At 42.2% G+C, this 26,655-nt stretch overlaps 1 protein-coding gene across 7 annotated transcripts; it reads left to right on the top strand.

The window, feature by feature from the left end:
- The first annotated feature begins 219 nt into the window (after positions 1 to 219).
- Positions 220 to 26,649, top strand: LOC108260273 (MOB kinase activator 3B). 7 transcript variants are annotated; one of them, XM_053676973.1, is made up of 6 exons: positions 239 to 440; positions 7,581 to 7,825; positions 9,646 to 9,748; positions 10,157 to 10,727; positions 19,649 to 19,851; positions 21,852 to 26,649. In XM_053676973.1, exons 4-6 carry the CDS (start codon positions 10,310 to 10,312, stop codon positions 21,879 to 21,881), a joined length of 651 nt encoding a protein of 216 aa, XP_053532948.1. In that variant the 5' UTR covers positions 239 to 440; positions 7,581 to 7,825; positions 9,646 to 9,748; positions 10,157 to 10,309; the 3' UTR covers positions 21,882 to 26,649. The 7 variants fall into 7 exon arrangements, with proteins under 7 accessions (XP_053532950.1, XP_053532948.1, XP_053532946.1 ...); XM_053676971.1 differs by having other exon boundaries at positions 7,581 to 8,615; XM_053676970.1 differs by lacking the exon at positions 7,581 to 7,825.
- Positions 26,650 to 26,655: the final 6 nt, after the last annotated feature.

Here is a 26,655-nt window from a genome sequence, read left to right as displayed (position 1 = left end):
ATAATAATAACCTAATCAACCTAATTATTGTAAGTGTAAATTAAATAATTTAATAATGTACTAACGTATAAAATATATTGAACATACTTGTCTGTGTATATAATCTCTGGACGTCCACAAGATGGCGCTGTAACTGCTAGAAACGATCACTAAGCACTACACCGTGATCTGTTTAGGGCGCATGCGCAGTACTGGCTCCAACGCGTTTCATGGCATTCCATTGGTTCCCATAGCTACATCCATACTGTCGTACTAAATAGTATGTCACTGCGGTTAGGGGCTGCACTATTGTGACTTTACTATTTAGTAGGTTAGTATGCATCCAGCCAGCAGCCTGTCTGTTCTCTGAGTGGTGGCGCAGACGGCAAAGCGGGATTGACCAGGCGAGGAGGATTATCACACCGGACTAAAGTAAAAGTGCTGGATAAAGTACAGTAAAGGTAAATAAGAACACAAACACTATTTTGTGTCGGTTAGTAGTTTTAAAACGTTAGCATTTTACGCAGTGTGCTACGTTCTTGTGCTAATTCGAGGTGTTTATGTGGCTGTGCTGTAAACGTGCCTGTGTTGTGGCTTGCTTTGAGCCGTTATGTTTATAAAAAATATATATATATATTGAAGTTATGTTTTAGACTCTTTTGTTGCCCTGTTTCATAAAATTATCTTTAAACTGGGGTGTGACGCGTCAATTAAAGCTGCTGCATTACTACATTGTATTACGCAACACGTTGCCATTTAAAAATATATATATGTGTGTGTGTGTTATAATTAATTTTTCCTCATTTTCAATACTGTAAAGTAGATATAACTTGACTTCGGCTTGTTATCAAGTTTCAATTGAAAAGTAACAAAACCTGCGAGCTCTAATTAACGTCGTAGCGGTTCAATGTGCTGCTAATGAGTTTGGCTGAATCCCAAATGTTTCCCTCTTCCCTAATTGTGTGCACTACGTAGGGTATGAAATGATGCCTTGTCCACCCTATTTAGGGCACTATATGTCAGTTAGAACGCTATTTTGGATTCAGCTGATGTGCAAGAATTTTTAGAATGGCGCAGTACTTTACAGGAGTGTAAATTCTGTCATTTATTATACACACTATTCTAGCACACGTCAGTTTTTCAGATGAATTTTATTTGTAATAACACACGTTTTCTTAATTTAAAACTCGCCTTATGTGCATTTGTAATCCCGCCCGAACTCAGAAGCCACGTCTCTTCATAACAGAATGCAGATTGTTTAGTAAGTGATTGCCATTTCGATTCGTTTCAGTGAGTCGGTTCATTTGGCTCAGCTCACCAATCTAGTCTTTTCAAATGGCGTCCGAATCGATTAATCACCATTTTATTTATAGACCAGAAAAAATGATTGTTGTTTCTTTTTCCTAACCGTTCCTAACTGAAATGATTTCATGAATTAGTACATTTCCATTGAAGCTCCTATGTGCATGTCGGTTCTCAAAGCTTCACCTAAAAGAGCCGGTTCAAAGAGCCGACTCGTTTTCGAGCTTTCAATATATATATATATATATATATATATATATATATATATATATATATATATATATATATATATATTGTAAATAAACTTCAGACATTTTTTTTTTCATCTATTTGATAAATACTGTGATTATTAGAGACATTTCTGCTCTTGGTTCTACTGTAGTTTTGGACATATTGATATTTTAGTATCATATTTAGAGTAGAAATATGTCTTGACTCATTATTGATTGATTTGTTATGTAATCGTTGGGAAATCACTGCGGTATAAGAGGAATAAAACATGTTGGGATGTGCATCTTGGGGAAAATAATCAACTTCAAAGTGATTAGAGTAGTACCGTTTAACGGCTGGAAACATTAGACCACCGTGTAACAGCACATCATGTCAGAGTGTTGTTCTGGACCTATTTAAGTGAGCTTCAATATAACAAGAGGGACAAATCAGAGGTCACGTGTCACCGTCTACGCTAGTGAGATCTTTTCTCTGTTTCATTTTAATATCTAAGAACCAAATGAATCATTTATCAGCTTAAGTGTTTTGGCGCCTAAAGTTGTCCAGGCTTGTAGGTTATTTGTGACGAGAGAAATGCAGCGAAGCGAAATAATCGCAGTAATCGCTCAAATTCTAGATATGTGAGTGAGCAGATTATGATTAACACGAACACGAATGATCCTTTTGAGTGACGGTGTATTAAACAGATTAATAAAAAGGAAGGAAAAAAAAAAAACCTTCATACTGTACAATAATCACTACTTCCTGTCTGAGAGCACACTGATTCATACTGTAGGAATTCACAGATCTTTACAAAGCGGTGGCAGGAAACTCGAGTTAAACATTGACGGCTTTGATTGTCAGAGTCGGATTTACAGTCGCGAACCCTCCTGTGCCTTTAAGCAGCCGAAACAGCTCATAGACGTAAAGGGAGCCGTGGTTGTTCCTTTCAGAGTTCTGTCACTACCTGTTTTTATTGCTTTTACTCATAGCAGCTCGGTGTTTCCCTGAATGCCAGCCTGTAAAAACACGTCCATACGGAAACGCAGTGGCTTGGCATCAGTACTGTACTGTTTATTCACCAGGCAGCTTGCTGTGCCCGCCTCCCAATCTGTGTGAAATCTCACGACGGGGATATTGTTCCTGGGTGCAGCTCTGGAGTGCGGCCTGTGTGTGTGTGTGTGTGTGTGTGTGTGTGTGTGTGTGTGTGTGTGTGTGTGTGTGTGTGTGTGTGGCTTTTTATTTACTGAGCAGGTTTAATCCATTATACAGTCCTATGATCATTTAATCCGACTCTCTTTACCCTGTGACTCTCTTTGCCATGGGCATGAGCCACTCTGTGGGTGTTCTGGAGCTCAAGGACCCCCAATATTTCTGATTAAAAGCAATGTTAAACTATATAAACAGGAAAAATCCACCCTGAACGGCTTGCCAGTTCCGTCCATCCATCCATTTTCCATACCGTTTATCCTACACAAGGATTAGTGGGGAGCCTGGAGCCAATGTCAGGGGACTCTGGTCATAAGCTGGGGGGCACCCTGGACGGCGTGTCAAACCATCACAGGGCACACGCTCGCACGATACGGACAATTTGGAAATGCCAATCAGACTACAATGCATGTCTTTGTACTGGGCGAGGAAACCGGAGTACCCTGAGGAAACCTCTGAAGCACAGGGAGAACATGCAAACTCCACGCACACAAAGGGAGGAGGTGGGATTCGATCCCACAACCCTGGAGGTACAAGGCATCACTCTTGTCCTGTCGTTCATTCATTGTGTCTTTCTTCGTGACATAACGCCCCCCCCCGTACCATTTTGTACATCACGCCTTGGCCTGTTTCTGCTCCATACCATCTATAGTGGCTCTAAAAACTGCACCATCCTCATCATTCAGACAAGAACACTACGACTCCACCGAACTTGTTTGATGGACCTCCTGCAAATATCTACTGTTCTGAACCACCCAGAACATGCCTCTTCTTCTCACCTATCTCTGTCAGCCATCTTGAGGCAAACAGGTCATGAGTGCTGATGCAAAGTCAGCCACATCCTGTCCAAGCTTTATCCCAGAACATTTATTTAGCCTTTCAGTTCCTCTTGGCCACGCACCATGCCTCGAAAGAGTGTTGTACTCCCAGCACGTGCACGATCGCCGGCCTAGACATCCTCACACTCATAAAATGGGGGGGTGTGGGTTATTTCAGGATGGTTTTTGGTCCCTCGTGTCGTTCTATTTTCCTCGTTTCCTCTCTCTCTCCCTCTTTGGGGCTGGTGTGTGTTCCTTTTTCGTGACCTCCCATTTATTATCGTTTTTTCGGATGGTGAAAACGATCGCTTCCTTTGAAACTGAAACTGAAATTAGGCTCGTAAGTATTGGTTCGGAGCTTTGACGTGATGCAGGCGTGAACGGTAGAGCTTTCACGCTATTAAAAAATACATATAGCAACAAGAAATGTCGTCTTTTTCATTTTTTGGTGCAGTGAATAGGCTAAATCGTTAAGTATTATTTATTCTTTGCTCATGAATTGCTTCCGATTCAAAAGAACAGCGTCTGAGAAAAGAGAATCAAAGCCACGTGTTTGCAGGCTGATCTGAGCACAGAGCAGTTTGGCAAACTGTTCCACGGTCACAAGCCTGAAACACACACACACTCGCACTGAAAGACACACAGCTGATGTCGGATCAACTGGCCCTCTGTGTGGTCCTCATAAAGCCCATTGAAAGCCGAGGCTCGGGCATTAAACAGACGCAGTGTGCATGTTTAAAGCCTACATTCCCACAGCCAGAGCCTCCTCCACCACCCAGCACGATCACGCCCTCCATCTTACAGCCTTAACGCTGCGATTAAACAAATCACATGATTATAGCTTATGAGTTCGAGGCGTAAATGTCCCGAGTGAGGCCAAATCCCAAATGGCTTCACTGTTCTGTTCACTACATGCTGTTGTAGATCCTGTGTAGTGTGTTACACCAATCAGCCATAACATTAAAACCACTGACGGGTGAATGACATTGATTATCTCCTTACAGCGGCACCTGTCAAGGAGTGGGATATATTTATTAGGCAGCAAGTGAACAGTCAGTTCTCAAAGTTGATGTGTCGGAAGCAGGAAAGATGGGTGAGCGTAAGGATCCGAGCGACTCTGACGAGGGCCAAATCGTGACGGCTGGACGATGAATTCAGAGCATCTCCAAAACGGCAGGTCTTGTGGGGTGTTCCTGGTATGCAGTGGTTTGCACCTACCAAAAATGGTCAAGGAAGGACGAGCGGTGAACCAGTGACGGGGTCATGTGCGGCCAAGTCTCACTGATGCGCCTGGGGAGCTAAGGCTAGCCCGTCTGATCCGATCCCACAGAAGAGCTCTTGTAGTACACTTTGCTGAAAAAGTTCAAAGGAGTCAGGACATAAGGTGCACTGCAGTGTTCTGCTGGGAAAAACTGGGTCCTGGCATTCATGTGAAAGTTACTTTGACACGTATCACCTACTTAAACATTGCTGCAGACCAAGGAGCAAGTGTTCACGAGGTCAAGGTGTTGACTTCAGATTCTCCAGATCTCAGTCCTGATTGGTTTATGTGTATTAACAGCATTTGAGAGGAAAACAATTGAGAAAAAAGAGGAGATAAGACCGAGCATGTCACCAATTTTTATTCCTCTTAGACCACAGCGATTAGCTTGTAACATTTTTCTTTATTCACCAAAGAAAGAAACCTACTTTTTGTCTCTTTATAGTTACAGTCAGTCCTTCACCGCTCTCTCTCTCTCTCTCTCTCTCTCTCTCTCTCTCTCTCTCTCTCTCTCTCTCATAAAGTCACTAAGGCAGTGAAATAGAAATCGTAATGTGGTAGAATTTAAGGGTCACTGCAGGGGTCGTTTAGCCGCGGAAGTTTTACAGCTTTCCACCCCACCCCGTCACATTCCTGCATGGTGATCAAAGCGCAGAACCCGCACGTCGACCCGCCGTTATCACCCTGCACGTCAACCTTGAGAACAAATTTGTCTATTTACAAACTGAATGAAGCTCCTCATGTTGCCACAGGCGTGTTTCTTTGAACTGCGAATACGTCCACATTTATCGCACTTGCGTGGACCACACCGGATGGTTCACTGAGACAACCAACCCGGTTAGACCAGAAAAGTGTAAGCACGGTTGAGATCGAGACCTGGAAGACGTGCAGAAATACGCGACGAACAAAAGCGCCATCCGATGCGTTGCGTCTTTCTTTGCGTCCGAGTGTGGAAGAGGACGTCCGTGTGGTTTTAAATTCTCCAGATATTTCTACCACAGAGAGATGTGTTTAAGGCATGTGAACTATTTTCGTAACGGGCTTTGACTGGTGTGGTGCGTCGCCAGTAATCAGTAGCCTAACGAGAGCGTTTTATTGACTTGCACAAGTAGGGATATTGTGTAATGTAAATAAATAAATAAATAGAAATTTTAAAAAGCTGTAATTTAGTCAACAAATTTAGCTCAGTGTTTAAGATTCTGTTTTAGTGACTTGTTTTACAGATCTGAATATAACGACGTATGTTTGGGAATTTGCGTTGGGATTCAAAATAATTGCACTTTTAACTATTATTTAGGTTGCGTGTAATTTAAATGGTGTGCGACTACATGTAACTACAACTGCTGTAGAGCAAATGATTGCAATTACACAGTTATTACGGCGCTTTCGAACGCCACAAAGTCACGCACCGTAAAACTCCGCAAGTCATCAAGTCTCTTTACTACCACAGAGTTCTTGAATGTGAGCCGTGACCTTCACAAAACCTGTAGTCTTTTTATTTATTTGTTTGTTTGTTTATTTTGTATCGTTTTGTCGAGAATCTCTCCATCAGTGATGGCGTGCTGTTCCTTCAGTTCTGGAAATCAGCGTAGATCAAGAAAGAAGAGAAACCTGCCATCTTACCTACTCAGCAGAATATTCAGTTCACGCCATCACGGTGCGTTCAGACCGTGTACGCAAAATCCAGATTCAGTGTTTGTGATTAGCTTTGACTTTTAGCACGGTGTTGAGGTTACGTGCATGCGTGGCTTGGGCCGGTCGGTGAGCATATGAAGATTGGCCCCAACACGCGCTAGACGTTTAGGGTGAAATAATACAGCCGGCTCTGCCTCGACCCTGAAATTATTGATGCATCGAATGAGGTGTTTGGTCCGTTCATTTCGTTTGGTCACTACAGTGTAACTAGTGTACATACATCTGTGTTCACAAGGACTTCATTTCCATCAGAAATGCACAGCTTGATATTGATGTTGGTGGGAATACATTAATAAGGAACATGGACCAACGCATGTCGATGGCTAAAAAATTATTCTCTGATATTCATTAAAATGTTAATAAATAAAATAAATTCGAATAAAGAAAAATAAATGTTCGCTAAAGTTTGCTTTGAAAAAAGTTGGTTTGTTTTGTTAAGGTTTGTTTTGTAAAAATGTGTGTGTGGGGGGGGGGGGGTTGGGGTTGGTAAATATTTGCTTAAAATTTGTTGGGTAAAAAAAGTGTGTTTGGTTAAAAAAAAGTCTGTTTGGTAAAAAAAAAAAGTCTGATTTAAAAAAAAAAGTGTATTTGGTAAAAAAAAAAAAAAAAAAAAAAGTCTGATTTAAAAAAAAAAGTGTATTTGGTAAAAAAAAAAAAAAAAAAAGTCTGATTTAAAAAAAAAAAAGTGTATTTGGTAAAAAAAAAAAAAGTCTGATTTAAAAAAAAAGTGGGTGGGTAAAAAAAAAGTCTGATTAAAAAAGAAAGTCTGGTAAAAAAAAAGTCTGAAAAAGTCTGTTTGGTAAAGTTTGTATGTTTAAAAAAAGTTTGGTAAAAAACACTGATAAAAGTTAAAGTTTGTTTAAAAAAGTTTGTCAAAAAAAAAAGTTGGTTTGGCAAAGTTTGTATGTTTAAAAAAAAAATAGAAGTTTTTTCATTCTAGAAGTTTTATTAAGTAAAGTTTGTTTGGTAAAAAGGTTTGTTAAACAAGACACTTCACAGAATGTAGTCTAAGATGGCTACGTGTCCGCCAATAGGAGTCTGAGGCAAGGCTTCAGTCATTCATATCCGTCCGTCCATCCATTTTCTATACCGCTTATCCTACACAGGGTCACGGGGAGCACGGAGACTATCCCAGGGATCTCGGGGCACAAGGTGGGGGACACCCTGGACGAGGTGCCAACGTATCGCAGGGCACAATCGCACGCTACGGACAGTTTGGAGATGACGATCAGCCGACATCACGTGCCTTTGTACTGGGGAGGAAACCGGAGTAAACCCCTGAAGCACGGGGAGAATGTGTTAACTCCACGCGCGCAGGGCGGAGGCGGGATTCAAACCCCCGACCCCGGAGGTGTGAGGCAAACTGCTAACCACTAAACCACCCTGCCCTCCTCATTCATGTCCAACTTCTAGTTTTAACCAGAATATTTTTTATGTTTTGGATTGTTGTGTTGTTACAGGATACTCTATACTTTTCATTTCCTGCTTAGTGTGTCACCGGTGAATTAGAATTTAGAATTAGAATTAGAAATTAGAATTAGAAGTCTTTTAAAATTGTTACACTGAACCTCCTGACCCCCTGCCGTTAACTTATTGTGGCTCTGTGTAAGAATGACAAGAATAAGCTTTCACTTACGTTACACACCCTGGGCCAAGGTGTGTGTGTGTGTGTGTGTGTGTGTGTGTGTGTGTGTGTGTGTGTGATAACTAAATACATCTGACAGCTTGGGGAATTCCACTTAAACAGCACCACCCTCCCCCTGTAACACACCGCTTTTGCTTCTTATCACAATTTAAAGAAGGGATTTTTCTACGAATGAGTCCTCCAATTACTTGTAGTGAAACCAAAACAGTCATCAGAGCTAATGAGGTTGTAGTGAGATTTGTTGTGGTTACCGAAAGCCATCCTGACTGTGGGAAAGTTGCAGTGTGAATGTCGTGAATTACACCAAAGCGGGCGTTTAACCGGGGTTCCACGACGTATCTATTGTTTCTTCAGTAACCGCTTACACGAGGACAAAGTTTTCTGTATGGAGATGTTTCTTAAACAATCGTGGAAGGAGTCGTCAGTGTCGGCGCTTCGTAACCGCTGAATATTCCACAGGCACACAGGAAAGTGCTCGGGGCTTTGCGGTTTCTCTGTAATCTTCCGAACTTTTTTATTTGTTTAATTTTTTCATTCGTATTACCTTCCAGAGACAGAAAGTGAAACTAGTGAGAGAATGACTTTAATAGCTGATATAATGTAAGTGATAACTGGATCTAATTTATTTTATGGCTGTTCAACAACATTAAATGTAACGGATCAAATGAACAGCATGTCAACAACGTTAGCATATAAATGCCGACGATGTTACAATAAAATTCTCAGCAACGTTACAATAAAATTGTCAACAGTGTTAACATACAAACGCCAACAACATTACAGTAAAATCGTAATCGTTGACCAGTTGCTGTGGTTATGAGAGAAATAACATTTCATTTCTTTCATGCTGTTATCGGGGGGGGGGAAATCAACGAGAGAGTTCTAACAGTTACTCTACTCTGCATCTGGCCATATCCCACCACTCCATCATTTGATTTTCTTTTTTTCACACCCTAAGTGTTTTGTTTGTCACTTAATAGACTTGTTTTAACCAATTATCATTTCTAAGTCTACCATCTTAGTCAAAGGGACCTGCGTTGGCTTTTAGGAAGGTTTGTCACCCTTCTTTTCCCCCCGAGTACTGATTATCAAAGGCATGCAAAACAAATATATGTAAATCTGGAGGAATAAAAGTAAAGGCATCTGCATGTCTGCAAAATACTGAAGCATTTGTAGATTTGATGACCTCAGGTTAAAATCAGTATTTCTGCGGTTGTCCTCGAGTCGGTTCAGCACAGCGAGGCCGAGCGTGCCGCGACACATCCCCATCACGCTGATGTCCATCAGCACGAAGGCTCTGAGTTCCACTGTTAGGTAGTTAAAAAAGACCCCCATTATAAGCTTGTTCCGTTTGTGTGTGTGTGTGTGTGTGTGTGTGTGTGTGTGTGTGTGTGTGTGAGCATCCTGCCTTATCATGCCCGAGGGTTCTAGTGTTCGTTACAGTACACAGCCATCGTGTTCAGACCTGTTAATGCTGACTAGCTGTAGTGACTTTGCTGAAACAAAAATCTTTTTCTTTATTACAGTTTTCTGGTCACGAGCTTCAGGATCTTGAAAGTTCCGTGTGCTTCCGTGTATGCGCACTCCCATGTACCGGTTTTTAGCTAGCTGGAAAATACTTTTGAAAATGTGAGAGAATTAGCCTTTTTTTAAAATTAATAAATAATTTTTTTTAGAAGTATGTGTTCTCAAAATAAACATGAAGTTATTCAAGATTTACGTGAAGCATTCGGTTTAACAACGGGCTGCTGGAAAAAGTCTGGGCTTTGGGTTAAAGCGCGTTTCCGCTAATTGAGCGAATTAAAGTCGGTGTGATTTGCGTTGACTCAATCGTTGGAGTAAAAAAAAATTCGGGAGTACAGATGGTTTGAAGCAAGACCCCAAAAGTATTTATTAATTAATATTTAATGATCGTTACAGGGATCAATGTCCTTTAAAATCAACATGTGTATCAATCAAATGTGACACTTATTTTTTTTTATTAATAGTCTAAGACGTCTCATCTGTTTGCATCACAGGTGTTTTTATATGTTTCAGCCAGGTGACCATGTTATAAAGCAGAGCCCCGCCATCAGCTGAGGAAACCACCAGTCGTCGTCGTCGTCATCATCATCATCCGTCCCTCCATCCCTTTCCCCTCCTGAGGCCCCCTGTCTACTCTTCCCTTCCCTTCCTCGCCCATCCCTCACCATGTCCATCGCCCTCAAGCAAGTCTTCAACAAGGACAAGACGTTCCGGCCCAAGCGTAAGTTCGAGCCGGGTACGCAGCGCTTCGAGTTGCACAAGCGGGCTCAGGCGTCGCTCAGCTCGGGCGTGGACCTGCGGGCGGCCGTGCAGCTGCCCCCCGGTGAGGACCCCAACGACTGGGTGGCCGTCCACGTGGTGGACTTCTTCAACCGCATCAACCTGATCTATGGCACCGTGTGCGAGTTCTGCACAGAGAAGAGCTGCCCGGTGATGTCGGGCGGCCCGCGGTTCGAGTATCGCTGGCAGGATGAGCACAAGTACAAGAAGCCCACGGCGTTGCCGGCGCCGCAGTACATGAACCTGCTGATGGACTGGATCGAGGTGCAGATCAACAACGAGGACATCTTTCCCACCAGCGTAGGTAAGTGTAGCTATGAAAAGATGAAGATTTCTTTTTAACAGAGCACTGATGTTAGCATGATGGTTTTTGGGATTACCCCCCCCCTTCTGCATACATGAGCTTGCAGGTTGATCATGCGTGATGATGGGGCGACCGCGTTTCTGTTGCGCCACTTCTGAGCCTCGCTTTTTAAAATTTTCTCATGCTGCCAGGCGACTATGAATAACTGGAAGCTCGGACACAAAATCTGCTTGCCCCGGACACCCGGGCTACTGACTTGCCCTCCCCCAGGGTTTTATTATCATCCAAATCACTACAGTTCATTCATTTGAGAGGAGAAGTAGGTTACTCTAATTATAATCCCCAAATCCCAAGTACAATCCTCCTTTCTCACACTGTCCTCACGGAGAGCCCGTAGCGTACGGCTACCATGTAAGACAATCACACGCTGTGTGTTAATTATTCAACGCCATCAGATCCTCAGAGATGTGCCGCTCTCACTCCCTTCAGCCTCCTTCTGCAACCCGAACCAGCCGAGTCTTTATTATCCACTTCACTCCCGCCACCTGCGGCTTCTTTCTCCCTGTCCTGTCCTCATCGCCGTGTTTTAAACCGCATCGGGTCTATAAATTATTCAGCCCGACGCGAGCCGGGGCGTAGCCATGTTCTGTTTGTGTTGGGGAAAATATGCATTATTTAGAAAAGCTGGAAGAAAAGGCCACGGCCCGTGGCGTGCCGGCGTTCAGACACAAGACAGAACAGGGACTGTGTTTGGAAAGTCGGAGGACATCCAGACATCTGCGGTCCCCAGACGTAGAATTCTAACATGGCTGCGAATGAAGTTTTAGCCAAGTTGTGCTTTGCATTTGTTTGAACACTTTTTGTTAGACTTTTGTCTCCAGGTGATCCAGTTATATTCGTTTGGACCACAATTCTCGATTCTGATTGGTCAGGAGGTGTTAATTTTCTAGAAAAGCACATCTGATAGTGGCTCTGACTGACAAATGAGCGGTTTATATTAATGTGCGCATTTGAATCGGTCATTGTTTCTATGGTAACAACGTACACCAGGACTTGTATGGCGGACGCGCTACATAAACACGTCCTGTAGTCAGTCCGCACAGGACTTTCGCAGAGTTTTTTCAAGCATAATTGCTTGATTTTGCTGCCTTTTTTTTTTTTTTTTTTTTTTTTTTTTTTTGCGGAAAACTACTTGAATCGGCGAAATCGCAATCGCACGATATCGTTTTGGACGCTCTTTCGCAGCGTTGTTTGTCTGTAATCAGCGTTGTTTAGCTGTACTCATACGCTTGTTATTGCCTCGCACACACATGCTGAGGTCACACACATTTGCCAGAGTACGCTTCAGGTTTGGAGGGTAAGCGCTACGATGTCAGGTGTAGATAATGGAGGTCTCTGTCTTTGTGTCTCTCGCTCTGTCTCTTTCTTCCTCTCTCTTTTTTTAACTCGATGAGAGGACCAGCTTGTCCAACCTGCACATCCTGCCCCTTATCATCCAGCGGTGTCTCTTCCTCTTCTTTGCTATCTCTTAGTAAACACACATGGCACACAGACTCGGGCGGGCGGAGAAAGACCGGAATCAGACCAGCTGCTGCTCAAACATTCGTCAGTGTCATGTGGCCTGAAACTCCGTGAGATACGGGATGCAGTTACACACGCAACCACACAGGATTTAACAAGGATTTACTGAAACACACACACACACACACACTTTCACAAATGTTTACTACAGATCAGTTCCGCTGCACCTGTTTGCCAAGTAAACTTCATGAGTTTATTATGTAGGCTACTTCTTATGATTAAAATGGTCTCAGGTCACGCATTACAAAGAGTTCATCTACAGTAAAACTGTAAGAAAGAGATGTATTCTTCAAGTAATGGTAAAGGTTTGAAACATATTTATGATAGTTTAATAATAATAATAATAATAATAATAATGCTGCAAGCAGCCTTTTCGGGGGCCAAGCACCCAGACTCAGCAGAGCCATAACTATAGGCAGAGGGATTCGAGAATGATTGAGTTGTAGTTTCAGACATTTGCCAGTCCGTTACAGGAGAACGGTTTTGATTATCCTAGTTCATTTGATTAAAAATTTGTTTACACAGGTCTCAAATTTGGTGAAGATTGGAGAACATTTGGAGGAGGAATTGCATAAATGGCACTTAGATGGATGCATTTTCGACATGTTCTTGTATCCGTGGGCCAGTAAGTAGTGCTGTGATGAAATTTGGTGCATAGCTTCAGGGCATGGTCCTGAGTTCGTCTGAAGATGTTGTATGCCAATTTCAGTGTTGGTTGAACATAATTTGTAGGAGGATTAACGAAAAAACAGTTTTTGACAAAATCCAAGATGGCGGAAATTGGCGTCGGGGCGTTTTGAACTTGCCTCGGCCCTGGGATATTGCCTACGCACCTTTGGTGCTTGGCCCCCTAATAATAATAATAATAATAATAATAATAATAATAATAATAATTACAAAACTTTCTAAAGTTTCTAAGGAAAATGGTAAAGTAGATTCCTAAATATGCAACATTTTTTAAATTAAGAAATTACTGGCCATTTTTAAAATAATAAAAAAAATTCTATCAAATAGTATTTTAATTATCACTATAATATGATAAATCGTGGTTGTATATATTGCATTTTAAAAAAGTATTATGTGTTTATTTTTTATAGTTTATTATTCATGTATTCTTTTTTTAATAAATACGTACATTAAAATAAAATTATTTATTTATTTATTATATTACCATCCTGGAAAACGCAGGCTACAGTATGAGCAGCTCAGACCTCACTCAGATATATAATGTACTGTAGTGGGGTTTCCATGGTGATAGTATCATTTATTGTGATAATTCCACAGGGGATAATCATTTTATTTAAACGACAGTATCATCCAAGTCCAGTGTAATGACCTGACATCCGGTCATGATTTGAGGATTTGGGAATCTGCTCATTGATCAGCACTCTTGAGGTGAGTCTGCTGCAGGTCAAAGGTCACGTGTGTGTGTGTGTGTGTGTAAGCCAGTGCATTGCTGAGAGCGTTGTCTGTGTTAGCCCCTGGGGAAGAGGAAGTTCCGGCAGGCAGGATGTGTCAGGACCACTGGAGGCTCGTGTGACCTCTAACCTCTTTTAGTCCAGCTACTATGAAAGAAATGAATACGTCGGCACGATTATATTTTCGTCTACAACACCGATTTCACACATTTAATCCTACACCTTCAGATCAAAAGGTTTTTAAAGATCAACATTTCAGTTGAGTGTCCACAAACTTTTGACCGGTAGTTTGTGTGTGTGTGTGTGTGTGTGTGTGTGTGTGTGTGTGTGTGTGTGTGTGTGTATAGATGGAGATATATAGGGGCAGGATAACAAGAGGACAGTCAGATGAGCTCCCTTTTTTAAACAGCATTCGTTATGATGTGTCTTTTACTCTTTAGTCTGTAACACTTTCTCTAAACCCATCATTATTAAGAACGACACAGCTGTACTCTATACAGTGTGCGCTTTGGCATTCTGGTAATGTCTCTTTCCCTTAGTCAAAAAGGACACTTAAGACATGTATATACGTGTGTGTGTCTGAGTGTGTGTCCTGCGGCAGCACTGTGGGAGGGGTGAGCGTTCGAGTGCAGCACGGCGAGTCTCTCATTACCCCGACTGAGTGCTTATTAGCTTTAAGATCACATGACCTTTGTGCCTGCTCCACCTTAGCCTTGAACACGTCTCTTTCTTTCTCCGTCTCCAAAGAATCCGTCGCTTCATGCCGTAAAGAACCGGGCCACTTTCTTCATCTCTCTCTCTCCGGGTTTGTGGGAAGCGTGTCGCCCTGCTGACATGCACGCGGAAAAACAAGAAAACTACAAAAGATATTATGTTTGATTAGATTTAAGCACCGGCGTCCTGGTTCCCACAATCCCCATGTCCAAAACACTGCGCACACACACACACACGCACATATACATACACACACACACACACACACACACGCTCCATCTGCTTATTGCCAGCCTGCCAAGTCTGCCTACATCTCTTTCAGTTTAACCTCAAATCTGTTTATTCTCATATTTATTTAAACAATAAACAGCTCGTGTGCTGCGGTGTGAATCATTATGATGTGTGAAGAACGTTTACAGTCACCGTATTTTGGATGTGCTGTCATCATTCATTAACAGTCAGGGCGAGTTACGGGAGTTCTAGAGAGAGAGACACACATTCATTCAAAAGGGTTTAAAAAAATTTTTTTTGTTATGTGAATAATTTAAAAAAAAAAAAAAAAAAAAAAAAAAAAGAAAGACCAAAAACCATCCTAAATATCATACCATAAAACCATAAAAACATTTGTTTGTTTGTTTGTTTATTTATTTATTTATTTATTTTTACAAAAAGCGTCAAAACTTTTTACAGGTTTTCTGAATGAACGATGGCGTAGGACACGCGCGTTCTTTTTGAATTTTGAGTCACGTATTCTAGATACTCTGAACTCGCCACTGTGAATCAACGTACTGAAAAATGAAGAACAAGTGGCTGTCTAATACTGTTGTGTTTGTGTTTATTAGTTGTACGAAAGCCACGCACGTCGGGTCGGTGTGATGCGGCACAACACGAAGCCGAGTGCCATTACCACCCTGAAGTGTATTATTTTCCTATAATCGCACGGTCTGGCGTGTATTATTCCGTTTACAGAAGAGCGATTGGCCGAGAATTACAATGTTTTCATTGATTAACGAACGACGCGTAACGCGTGTTTTCCAGGACATTCCGAATTTGTGTATCGGGTAAGCTCGATGCTCGTGCAACGCCTCCGATTGATTTTCCGTCTTTTCTCCGCTTCAAAAACGGCTTGCTCTTCTCCCGTAGTCGGCTCTCTGATCTTCATGTGGGTTTATCCTGTTTTAACAACAAATGCCGAAACCAAGAGTAGATTGTAGTTCAGAGCTATTTATTGTTTAAACTCAGTCTAACAGGACACACTTGGGTAACAAGCAACAAGCGTGCCAATATTTTTACTCGCCTACCTTCATAGAAAATGCGCCGCGTTCCGTGTCGTTTAACACGTCTACCTAGCGTGAACTTCTCTGTCCTGAAGACTTTCTGTGCTGGGAAACTTTGCCTGTTACAGTAAATAAACCTTACGCTTTGTTACACTTTTTTTTTTAAATCCGTTTATTATAAGCCTCAGATTATGTTCGGCATCCGCCGTACAATGCCCTGTGTGTGTGAGCTGTTACTATAGAAACAGCACTGTATTAGAAGGAGTGCATTAATATTAACCTGCTGTTCATGTTACAGCCTGAACTACCGTCTGAGCCGCGCCGTTATACGGAAACAACGCGATTCTGACCAATAAGGTTGGAGAATCCGACAGCACTGCGGTACGAGTATTATTATATACTGGGACTGTTATTGTTCGTAACAGAAGTAGTGTTGGGTAAAGGTTCGTAACGGTTTGGTTTCTAACTGAACAGTCATACATAAGTGAGGAAAAGAGCTCAAGAAATGTCTTCTTTTTTTTTTAATGTAATTAGATTTTTTTACAATTACAGGTCAGTTTTCTCGTCACTTTCTGTCACTCGCTCTAAACCAGATGGTTTGTAACGATCACAATGAGATCATGTTTTCCCACAATCAGCTGATTTCATGAACAGCAGACACCTCCTTCATGTTTTCCTTTTTTAACAGTTAAATAAGAGGTTATGTAATGACTGATGCTTGATTATTTAATTTTTTTTTAACTTGGTAGATTATACAGGTGTGTGTGTGTGTGTGAGAGAGAGTGAGAGAGAGAGAGAGAGGGAGAGAGAGAATTGAGGACAAAACAGGATGTCATGTCTTATTTGGCCCCCAGGCTTTGATTTGTAGCTCCTACTGAAAAGACTAAGCACCAAGCTGTTGGTTTGAGAGCTCAGGAGCATTATGGGAATTTTAGGTCACGTCACGTTTTTCTTGTAGAATCCGGTTAATCCGGGATGCTCCGAAAGCAGTAGGAGGTTAAAAGCCAGGTTCAAGGATCCGTAGTACAGTGGGACGGGCACTAGTACCCTTCCATTGTGCGTTTAGAACAGCGCGCACACTGGTTTGTTGTAATCTTCACGCCAGTTTGCATCATGGGAGATTATCAGGAGCAGATAAGAGGATAAACGGCTGCTTAGGGACCCCAAGCCCCCAGGCGGCCCTGGAAAAATGAATAAGAATGAATATAGGACTTGTAGGAATTCAGGTCAGCCTAGCCGAATCTTTTGCTGCATCCAACTTTCCTCAGGAATTGGAACTCGGAATTACGGCGTTTTCGACCCCCACGCGTTCAACCTATAAAGCGAATGAACGTCTCCGTGTTTTCGTCATAATTTCGTCTTAATGTCTGTATGTTAATCGATCTAAAGCAAATATACAGTCCATGCAGTATAAATTGTATTTAAAGGTAAGAAGTGCTGCGGCGTTCATGCTGTGAGCAGTTTTGTTGATTTGACGTCACTTGCTGAACGTCTAGCTGCGGGAGCGTCCCCCCCCCCCCCCCCCCCCCCCCGTAGTTGTGATCGTACAAATTCACCAGAGAAACTTTACGACCCAAGATTGTTTGTACTTTTGGTGAGATGGAATTTGCATACACCGGTTTTCCGATGATGCGAGAGTTGACCAACAGCAAGCTAGTGTTTGTTCAGCTAACATTTGCACAGGCTCGGTGTTTCAGCCGGGCCGAACACAGAGCCCGTTTCACACGACCACGAGCGCTTTTGTTCAGCCGCAATGCTGAGCGCTTTAATTCATTCCCCGCCTACACACGAACGTACATTCGCTGCCACTTCCCATGGAAATAAGCCTCCTCATTTATTCTACTAACCTCCAGATTGTGATCAGGAGCGTTTCCAGTCAAAGTGCCACAGTGTTGTCGGCTGCCGACAGCGGCCCGGATTAAAACACGAACACGCCCACGCCGAGAACATCTGGAATACCTCGAACACTACACATTCTTCATGATCCGAGATGGAAGTGACATCGAACCCACGCATGTACAAGCACCATACACGCACTAATCTCAGCCTCTTATGTTCCGTCCATAGACTATAGAGCGTCCGATGCCTTTCGTAGACTAAGATAACCACAAGGTTGGATCTGATTGGCCGTTTACACTCCCGTGTGCACGCTGGTTTCTGACGGTTTCAGGATATAGTCATTGGTAAACATGGCAGCAATCATCATTTTGCAAGATCTACAATCTACAATGTGCATCATAATTTTATTATTTTGCTAAGGAAGCACAGAGATTTATTTATTTATTTTTTGTCACAAAGAAAAGGAAGGTGGTACAAAAAATAGTTTAGTTTGTTACAGTTTCCAGAGTGGCAAAGGATGTATAAAAGCACTGACACCAGATAATATTATATCACAATATTATCATCATGGCATCATATCACCAAGCCCTAGTCACTGGGTTCATCCCGAAAAAGTCCGTCGTCGATCTCAAAGGCTTCTTTCGGTTTCGGTTCTCGTCCACGTTCTGTCAGTAAAAAGTACCTAATTCTCCAGCGACTATGCACAGACAAGCCCAGTAAGCATTCAGAGCTTTATGATCTGCCGCTACATTGGGTAGAATGGAGGTTGCTATGGGGTTGAACCTTGTATGTAACCCTATAGCCGATATTCCAAACGTTTCGAGTGCGGAGTGAGCGCGTTTACTAAACACAGAAGATGACGTGTAGGATGCAGAGTAAACAGTGTGAAAGACCATACTATCAATTTAAGCCTTAAAGTGTACCTATTACGGTTTTTCAAATATTACCCTTCACGTAGCGTATGTGTTCTATACGTAGCTGTTTGTGAACGTAAAAAGTCTGCAAAGTTTCAAAAATCAAAGCGCAGGACAGACGGACTTATCGACTCCTAAAAGAAGGAATCGATTCTGAACAGCTGAATCGAGTCGTTAGTGATTCCAGACTTCACTTCCTGTACTAACCTACGTAAGTTTGTAACAAAAAACCCCGACTCTGGATTTCATCGGCTGCTCGCCGACAGCGGCGCACCAATCACGACAGACTGGGACGTCTGACCAATCGGAGCAGAGTATGCTCTCTGAAAGGAGGAGTTTAGGATGAATCCTTTAGAACGGATCATTTAACGAGTCGTTTGTGACACTGGGGGGGAATATTTAACGCTGCAGTTTAAATCACGAGTGTTTTTTGATCTCGGATGCATGTAAATCTATCGTATGAGACCTTTGAAACAAAATCGGGCACGCTTCAAAACTGTATTAGGTGCGCTTTAAATGAAATTTCACATGGAAAATCTGTTACACGAGGTCCGTGTGTAAAGAGGATGCTTCCCTCGATTTCCACTGAGCTTTATGAAGTTGCAGAGTCAGCACTGCCATGCTTAATTTGATCTTTTTTTTTTTCCAGGACATTTCCTGTAGACTGCGTATAGGTGGGGGAAGAGTGGCCGGGAATATCCTGTTTTGCTATTTGCTAGTCTAACACCACTAATCGTCTCGGCTTCTGAGAAGCAGCTGAAATGAACCTTGGAAAGCCATGAGAATTCATGGTGGAGGAGTAGGATGATCATAGCTGTCCATCAACACTGAAGGCACACATCCATCCATCCATTTTCTATACCGCTTATCCTGCAGGGTCACGTATCCCAGGGAGCATTGGGCACAAGGCGGGGTACACCCTGGACGGGGTGCTAATCCCTCGCCGGCCACAATCACACACGCATTCACACACCCGTTCATACGCTACGGACACGCCAATCAACCCACCATGCATGTCTTTGGACTGGGGGGAGGAAACCGGAGTGCCCGTACGGATAATCGCCCCCACTAAGATCATCCTGGCTAATCAAAAGTCAGTATTCGTCACAAACAGACCAAACACTTGATAAAAATCTCTCTCTCTCGCTCTCTTTTTTTTCTCTCTTTCTTTCTCTCAGGAATCCCGTTCCCAAAGAACTTCATTCAGATCTGTAAGAAAATCTTGTGCCGGCTCTTCCGGGTCTTCGTGCACGTCTACATCCACCACTTCGACCGCATCATCCTGATGGGAGCCGAGGCCCACGTCAACACCTGCTACAAGCACTTTTACTACTTCTGCACCGAGCTCAACCTCATAGACCGCAAGGAGCTGGAGCCACTGGTGGGTAAAAGTTGTTTAGAAGAAAGATTCCGAGCAAAATACACACACTGACTCAACAAGTTGCCAGATTAAACACCCAGAAAGAAAGGATGTCAGTCAAGGAACAACAATCTCCTGGTTTGAGGCTCACCACTGCCCTCTACTGTTCATTCCTCTTCAACACAAAAGAAACGAACAGGAGCTCAAACTAACTGATCACGTCTTCTGTTAGTTAGTTACAGTTACATTTATATAGCGCTTTTCTAGACACTCAAAGCACTTTACATAGTATGGGGGTGTCTCCTCAACCACCGCTAGTGTGTAGCATCCACCTAGATGATACGACAGCAGCTATATTGTGCCAGAACGCCCACCACACACCAGATATTAGCGGAGAGGAGAGAGTGACGAAACCAATTCAGAGATGGGGATTATTAGGGGGCCACGATAGAGAAGGGCCAGTGGGGGAATTTCACCAGGACACCGGGGTTGTACCCCTACTCTTTTACGATAAGTGTCCAGGGATTTTTAATGAACACAGAGAGTCAGGACCTCGCTTTAACATCTCATCCGGATGACATGGTCGCAGTCAAACACTACACACACACACACACACACACACACACACACACACACACACGTACTGTGACTGTACGAAATAAAATGATTTAATCTTTAGTGATTATAAACCCACATCACTCTGCAGCCCAGTTCCACTCCAAGGCTGCATTATAATACACTTCTTACTACAGACCCCGTACGTCCAGACTGTTGCGTCAGAGACACTTGCACTCCCGCGCGCTGCTTACATCACACATCCTGCTCGGCCTCGTTTCCCCACAGCACTCGCATGTAACACAGGACGTCCCGCTAACGAGCGCTGGAGGCGTCGATACACGGCACGGCGAACAACGGCGGCATTCTTCGCTTCGTCATAAGCTCTCCTTGTGAGAGAGAACACAAGGTCGGTACAGACTCGCTGAAAAGCTCTGCTGAACATGGTGGGAGGACGTCGTGTAGTGGTGTGGTTGGTGTAGTGTAGGCAAAAAGGAGATTTGCAGTCTGTACAGAATCACAGCACTATCATAGTGCATTTATCAAGAAGGTCTGCTGTATCATGTCTGAAAGCATAGCGTTTATAAAAAAAAAATAATAATAAAAAAAGTAAATAAAAGTACCATTCCTGACATCCCACAATGCATTGCAGGTTGGATAAGGTTTAAATGATGGAGCCTTGGTCAGAGAGACAGAGAGAGAGTGTGAGAGAGACACTTTTATACTTTTTTTTATTTATTTTTTTTAAGTCGAACAAACTGCCATATGTTCTGCAGCCAGCTCTTAAAGTATTGGCGCCCTTAGGAGTAAGTATGTATGATATCTCAAACATAAACATGTGACCACATTCTGTTTTATTTTTCAGATTTAAAATAAAAAATAAAAAAAAAAGGAATACCCCTGGTTTCAAAATTATTGGCACCCCTACCCTTTTTGTTTCTTTGTTGTTTACCGCTGTTGCTGAGATTGTGACTCTGTGTCGCACTCGGCATTTATTTATAATCGCACTATCCGGTGTCACCCAGATGAGGACGAGTTCCCTCCTGAGTCCGGTTCCTCTCAAGGTTTCCTCCTCATATCATCTCAGGGAGTTTTTCCTCACCACCGTCGCCTCTGGCTTGCTCATTAGGGACAAATTCATACATTTAAAACCTATATCCTGAATGTATATATTTCTGTAAAGCTGCTTTGGGACAGTCTCCGAAAAAAACGGAACTGAATTGAAAATGAAGTTGTATGTCGCTTGCCAGGTTGAATATAGGGTTAGCGTGTGGCGTTGCGTCCGAAACTGACGCGTGTCAATGTTCGAGGACAATTAACACACACTGTGCAGTAGGTGTGTCTAATAAAGTTTGTGTTCGTGCTTTTTTTTTTTTCTTTCTTTCTTTCTTCTCCCCTTGTGCCCTACTTGTAAAAGATCGTGTGGCGTCATAATGACGCATTGTTCTCTTCTTTTGTGATTGCAGAAAGAAATGACGTCACGGATGTGTCTTTAGAGGCCCCGTAACAGACCCTGTGGACCCGAAAACTCTCAGTTTGTCTCAACCGGAGGACGTCACAGACGATCAGATGAACTCGGACAGTGTGATGCCGATGAAGTCTGACGTAATGAGAGAGAGGGGACGCAGAACAAAGCACCGAAGCACACTCGCATTCGCTCAGAGCAAACACCACCACACGGTGGTGTGAAGTAGCGCACACACACCTCCAGGTGGCGATCTAATGCAGTAATAGGATTATGCACTATTTAAGAACTATAACTATGCAGCGTGACTGGAGGTAGATCTATTTTGGATGAGAATAATATTGTAAAGCTACTCACTGTCTAATGACTGCAGGGGATTAGTGAATTTAACCATTGGTGAACACTAATGGTGTGTGTGTGTGTGTGTGTGTGTGTGTGTGTGTGAGGGTGTGTGTTACCATAGTGATTTATGGTGTGTTCAGACTTCCAAAAGCTATGGTTTGCTTCCTTCACTTGCGGTTCAAATGCTTGATGGGATGATTTTAATGATTTGTAATAATTTAGACTTTAGAGATAAATGTAATGATACAGGAGATCTCTCTCTCTCACACACACACACGCACACAGTTTGCATCCACATTAGACTATTACTAGGTTTTAAAATCATGCTTCTACACTTTTATTTATTTTATTTTTTTTGAGAAATACAGGGTTTTAAACTATGCAGGACTTGTGAGTTATTGGAAGGTGTGTGTGTGTGTGTGTGTGTGTGTGGGTGGTGGGGGCAGGCAGGGCGGTTCAGACCACTTTACATTCCTCTAGTGTAGTGGTGACCACTAATCAGCGTAAAGCAGACAATTAATTCTAATTAAATTTTAATTTTTAAAAAAAATTTTAATGATTGACTTTTTTTTATTTCCTCAAAGGAGCTACACAGAGCCTCAGCTCGGACCCCTCAACTTAACCCATAAAGAGAAATTTTTATTTATTTATTTATTTTTTATTTTTTTGGATTTGTTCCCTAACAGCCGTTCTTGATTTGCAAGGTTACGCCTTAAGATTTGAATTATTAATGAAATTATTCAGCAACACTCCACACAACATCAAGTTATAAATAAATAAATAAATAAATAAATAAATAAATAAGTGTCATATTTGTAGTTACAAAAAATCAAGCCTTAGCAATAAGGGATTGAGTGCAGAAGTTTGCACACCCCTACATCCAAATCAAGAAACCCCAGAAGATTTTACCGGATTGTTCAGGATGTTCTGTTATTAATACAGACACAAATTCAATGTTTGTTTGTTTTTCCCCCCTTACTTTTTAGTTTTGTTTTGTTTTTTTGTCGCAGTGTGTTGCTAACAGTGAACTGAGTTTTATGTGAAAGTTGCTACGGTGTTTAAATTTGTTCGAAAGTGAGAGAAGGGCTCAGCTAAGCATGTAGGACAGAATCTGCGAGAGGGGTGATTAAAAATTTGCACGAATGAGAAAAGTGTAGATGCTGGAGAGCGAGGGGAAGGAAACGTGTGGCTCCGTGCTCGCTGAAGAGAAGTGCTCTGTTGATATTTTCAGAGCAGTGTGATTTGCTTGCGATGTACACTAGACTTGCGTCCAATAGTATGAGTAAATGAGCACGGTATTGGGACGATACCTGATGGCAGCATGAGTATCGATGCATCCCTAACATAACCGTATGTGAAAGTTAATACTGAAGCAAACGAAATGAGATTTCTGGATGTGATCTGTGATAAATGTTGTTGTTGTTGTTGTTGTTGTTGTTATACAAGTCACTTTTAAGAATTTTTTTTCAATTCCCCTTCTGTTTGTGAATCACAGGTTTTTTTTTGTTTTTTTTTTGTTTTTTTTTCCCAGTTATCTTTGATTTACGCATCAGTGTCTGTATTTCCTCCATGTCCGATCGGTTTACATTGTCGGTAACGGTGTTCCTAAACACCTCTTCTCACACGATTTGTGGGCGATATTTTCAATATCCTTTAAATTCCTATCGAATCTTGACTGTTTAAGAGTTTGAGCGCGTTCGAACTCTTCCTGCCTTATCGGTCAGACTTGACGAAGTGAAGAGATTGTGTTTTAGGTCATTAACCAGGTACATTTGAATACATACGTTTATTATTATCGATAACTGTGTTTTAATGACATTAAATGAACATGGAATTAAAATGCAGATCCTTTGGGAGTTTTAGTAAAAGAAACTCCGAAACTGAGCGTGTGGAAACATTTGCACTCGACTGTAGCTAGCTAGCTAGCTAGATTCGGACTGTTTTTAGGATTTGTCCTGCTGCAGCTGATCCACTTGTATCTACTCAGTGGTTGAGTTTGAGTGACCTGGATGGTAGGTTTGTCTAATTAAATGCCCAGTGTAGATTTTAGCATGGGTCCTTAACCAGCTAAACATTCATAGTCTGTATTAACGTACTTGACTAGCTAACTAGCTTGCCATAAGTTATTAAATTACACTAGGTTTTCGGTTTCCGAGCAGCCAAAACATAAAACTGGGCAGCACATTGAATCTTCCACTTGCCCTAGCTAATACATATTTTTTATTATGCAAGTTGTGCTGAAGAATATTTCCACAGCAAACAACAGTTCTACTGTTTTATCCTCCAAAACTTGCCTCCTAGCAGTCGGGCTAACTCCTCCGTGGCGTCACATGGACCGAAATAACCAGCCAGCGTTTCTAGCTTGCGGTTTCATGTCTCCTGTAAGCTCTTTAGAGAGAGAACACACTCTCGCTGATTGCATGTTTTGCTCCCGATAGCGAGTATATCCGTGCCGTAATCCCTGCTAGGGCATTTCGGATGATCCTTCTACGCTTTGAGAGGAAGATTAGACCTCAGACTTACCTTCAGCAGCAGGTTTTCATGATAGATTTGTAAGCCGAGCTGTATATAAGGCCAAGCTCTCCAAAGCGAGCAGGCGGGATGGAGATTCTGGCCGTGCACTAGGAATTCAGCGGACGCTCTTCGTAAAAAGCGATGCTCTGGAGAACACTTCTCTCTCTACGTCTGTGATTCAGCCATGGGGGAGAAATCGGAATCCTCCGGGCCACCCCTGTGCGTCCAGATCCTCTCCACCGTGGCCCTGGTGTGCTTCGGGCTCTACTGCATCGTCAAGGGCGTCTCCTTCGGCTTCTTCAACTGGTGGTACATCCTCGGAGCTGCGAGCCTCGTGGCCACCGGCTTTGCCGCGTTCCGGGTCTACGAGGTGTTCGCGATCCTGGCGCAGAGGGAAAAAGCCGAAGCCGAGTCGTGCAGAAGGACGCCCTGAGATCAGTTTGGATGTTTTCGACTATGACTATGATTTATAGTTTGAATTTGGACTGGGACGGAAATTCCTGAAAGGACATTTTCTTTATCTACAATTTAAACCGACGAACTTCCTTCAGATTTGAACCAATTTCCCATAACCTACCGCTAATATACTGTACAAATGTGAAGTCAAGAGGTGTTGGTTAATGTAGATTGGAAATGCTGATTTAAGGTTGAAACATTAAAATCCCACCAAATTTTGGGGATTAAACATCTTAATACGGTATTGTATTATTATTTATTTTTGGGGTGTTTTTTTTTTATAACTATACAGATATAGCCAGGACATAGAAAGATGGATGGTGCCTCAACATTGATGGATTGGACACACACGTTTTCAGAGCTCATCATCTATACATAATACCACCTGTGAAGATTAGAACAACTAGAAATCCATGGATATGAAACTATATATGAGATAAAGCCAGAGAAAGCTTAAGTTCATCAACCTGATTTCAAACACTTAGAAATATTATACATCCCTTTATTTGTCTATTAATATTTATTCAACCGTTTCATTACTTTTCATTTTTACTCGAAGCTGATCAGCAGTTTAGATGAAGCCTTTGAGTCAAAGAGCTTTGCTTCTAGGCTATTTAAAAAAATAAATAAATAAATAAATAAATAAAATTCCAGCATTGATCTACATTAGAAGGCATTCTTCAACGTGCCTTTGTGCTCCGTTGTGTAACTTTTGTGAAGAAGTTGGACGTAACGTGACCCGTTCAACCAATCACGTTATTCCCCACCGAACAGATAACGTTCAACAAGATACAGCATTTGACAGTTTCTAAGAAGAATTAACGTCCCTGCAGTGTTTTACAAGCGTTTGCTCTAATAAAAGATGGTGTCGCAAACTTTGTTCTTGGAACAGTGCTTACAATATTTTCTCGAAACGGTTTTAACGTTCTTAGGAACTTAGAAAAGCTAGGCAGCTGAGTCACCGCTTGGCCTTGGGAGCGGATCGGTTTCGCACGTAGTGCGGTCACTTAAAGGGAACTTTCTCGGGGTAAAAGTACAATTGTGAAAAGACTTAAAAGCCAGACAAATGTTTAAACTTTCACGACGTATTTGGAGTTTGAATCCTACATTTAATAAAGTCCTGAACGTTATACCTGGCTCTGATGTCTGGTTGGAAATGCCGGAAGTTATATTTTTATCAAAACCACGTGAGCCAATCACACATCTCTTGTGCTCAGGTATAATAAATAAGGTAGTTAATGCTCTCCTTGGAGCGTGTTGAGTTTTCCTACAATGTTCTGTGAGTTACATGGAAACCTTGCTAGCTCCAAAAAGAGTTGGGAGAAAAAAATTGAGGCAAAACAGTAGCTCTCCGGGAGTCCTTGGACTTGAACTTGCAACCTTCCGGTTCTACATATCATCTTAACTGCTGAGCTAGCAGCGCTAGTCATCGGTTTTGTCCTGAAGTGCTTCATCAGCTCAAGAATCCAAAAATAATGAGGTACCGGTCTGTG

Source organism: Ictalurus punctatus, chromosome 28, assembly GCF_001660625.3.
Source record: "Ictalurus punctatus breed USDA103 chromosome 28, Coco_2.0, whole genome shotgun sequence".
NCBI classification, from domain to species: domain Eukaryota; kingdom Metazoa; phylum Chordata; class Actinopteri; order Siluriformes; family Ictaluridae; genus Ictalurus; species Ictalurus punctatus.
The sequence above is the reverse complement of the archived record's forward strand: the minus strand, read 5'-3'. Positions and strand labels throughout refer to the sequence as shown.

What these genes read in the sequence shown, in the direction of transcription:
- LOC108260273 (XM_017460407.3), top strand. Translation starts at nt 10,310, where the DNA reads ATGTCCATCGCCCTCAAGCAAGTCTTCAACAAGGACAAGACGTTCCGG. An exon ending in CATCTTTCCCACCAGCGTAG is followed by an intron (nt 10,728 to 19,648) that starts GTAAGTGTAGCT and finishes TCTTTCTCTCAG; the next exon opens with GAATCCCGTTCCCAAAGAAC. An exon ending in GCAAGGAGCTGGAGCCACTG is followed by an intron (nt 19,852 to 21,851) that starts GTGGGTAAAAGT and finishes TTGTGATTGCAG; the next exon opens with AAAGAAATGACGTCACGGAT.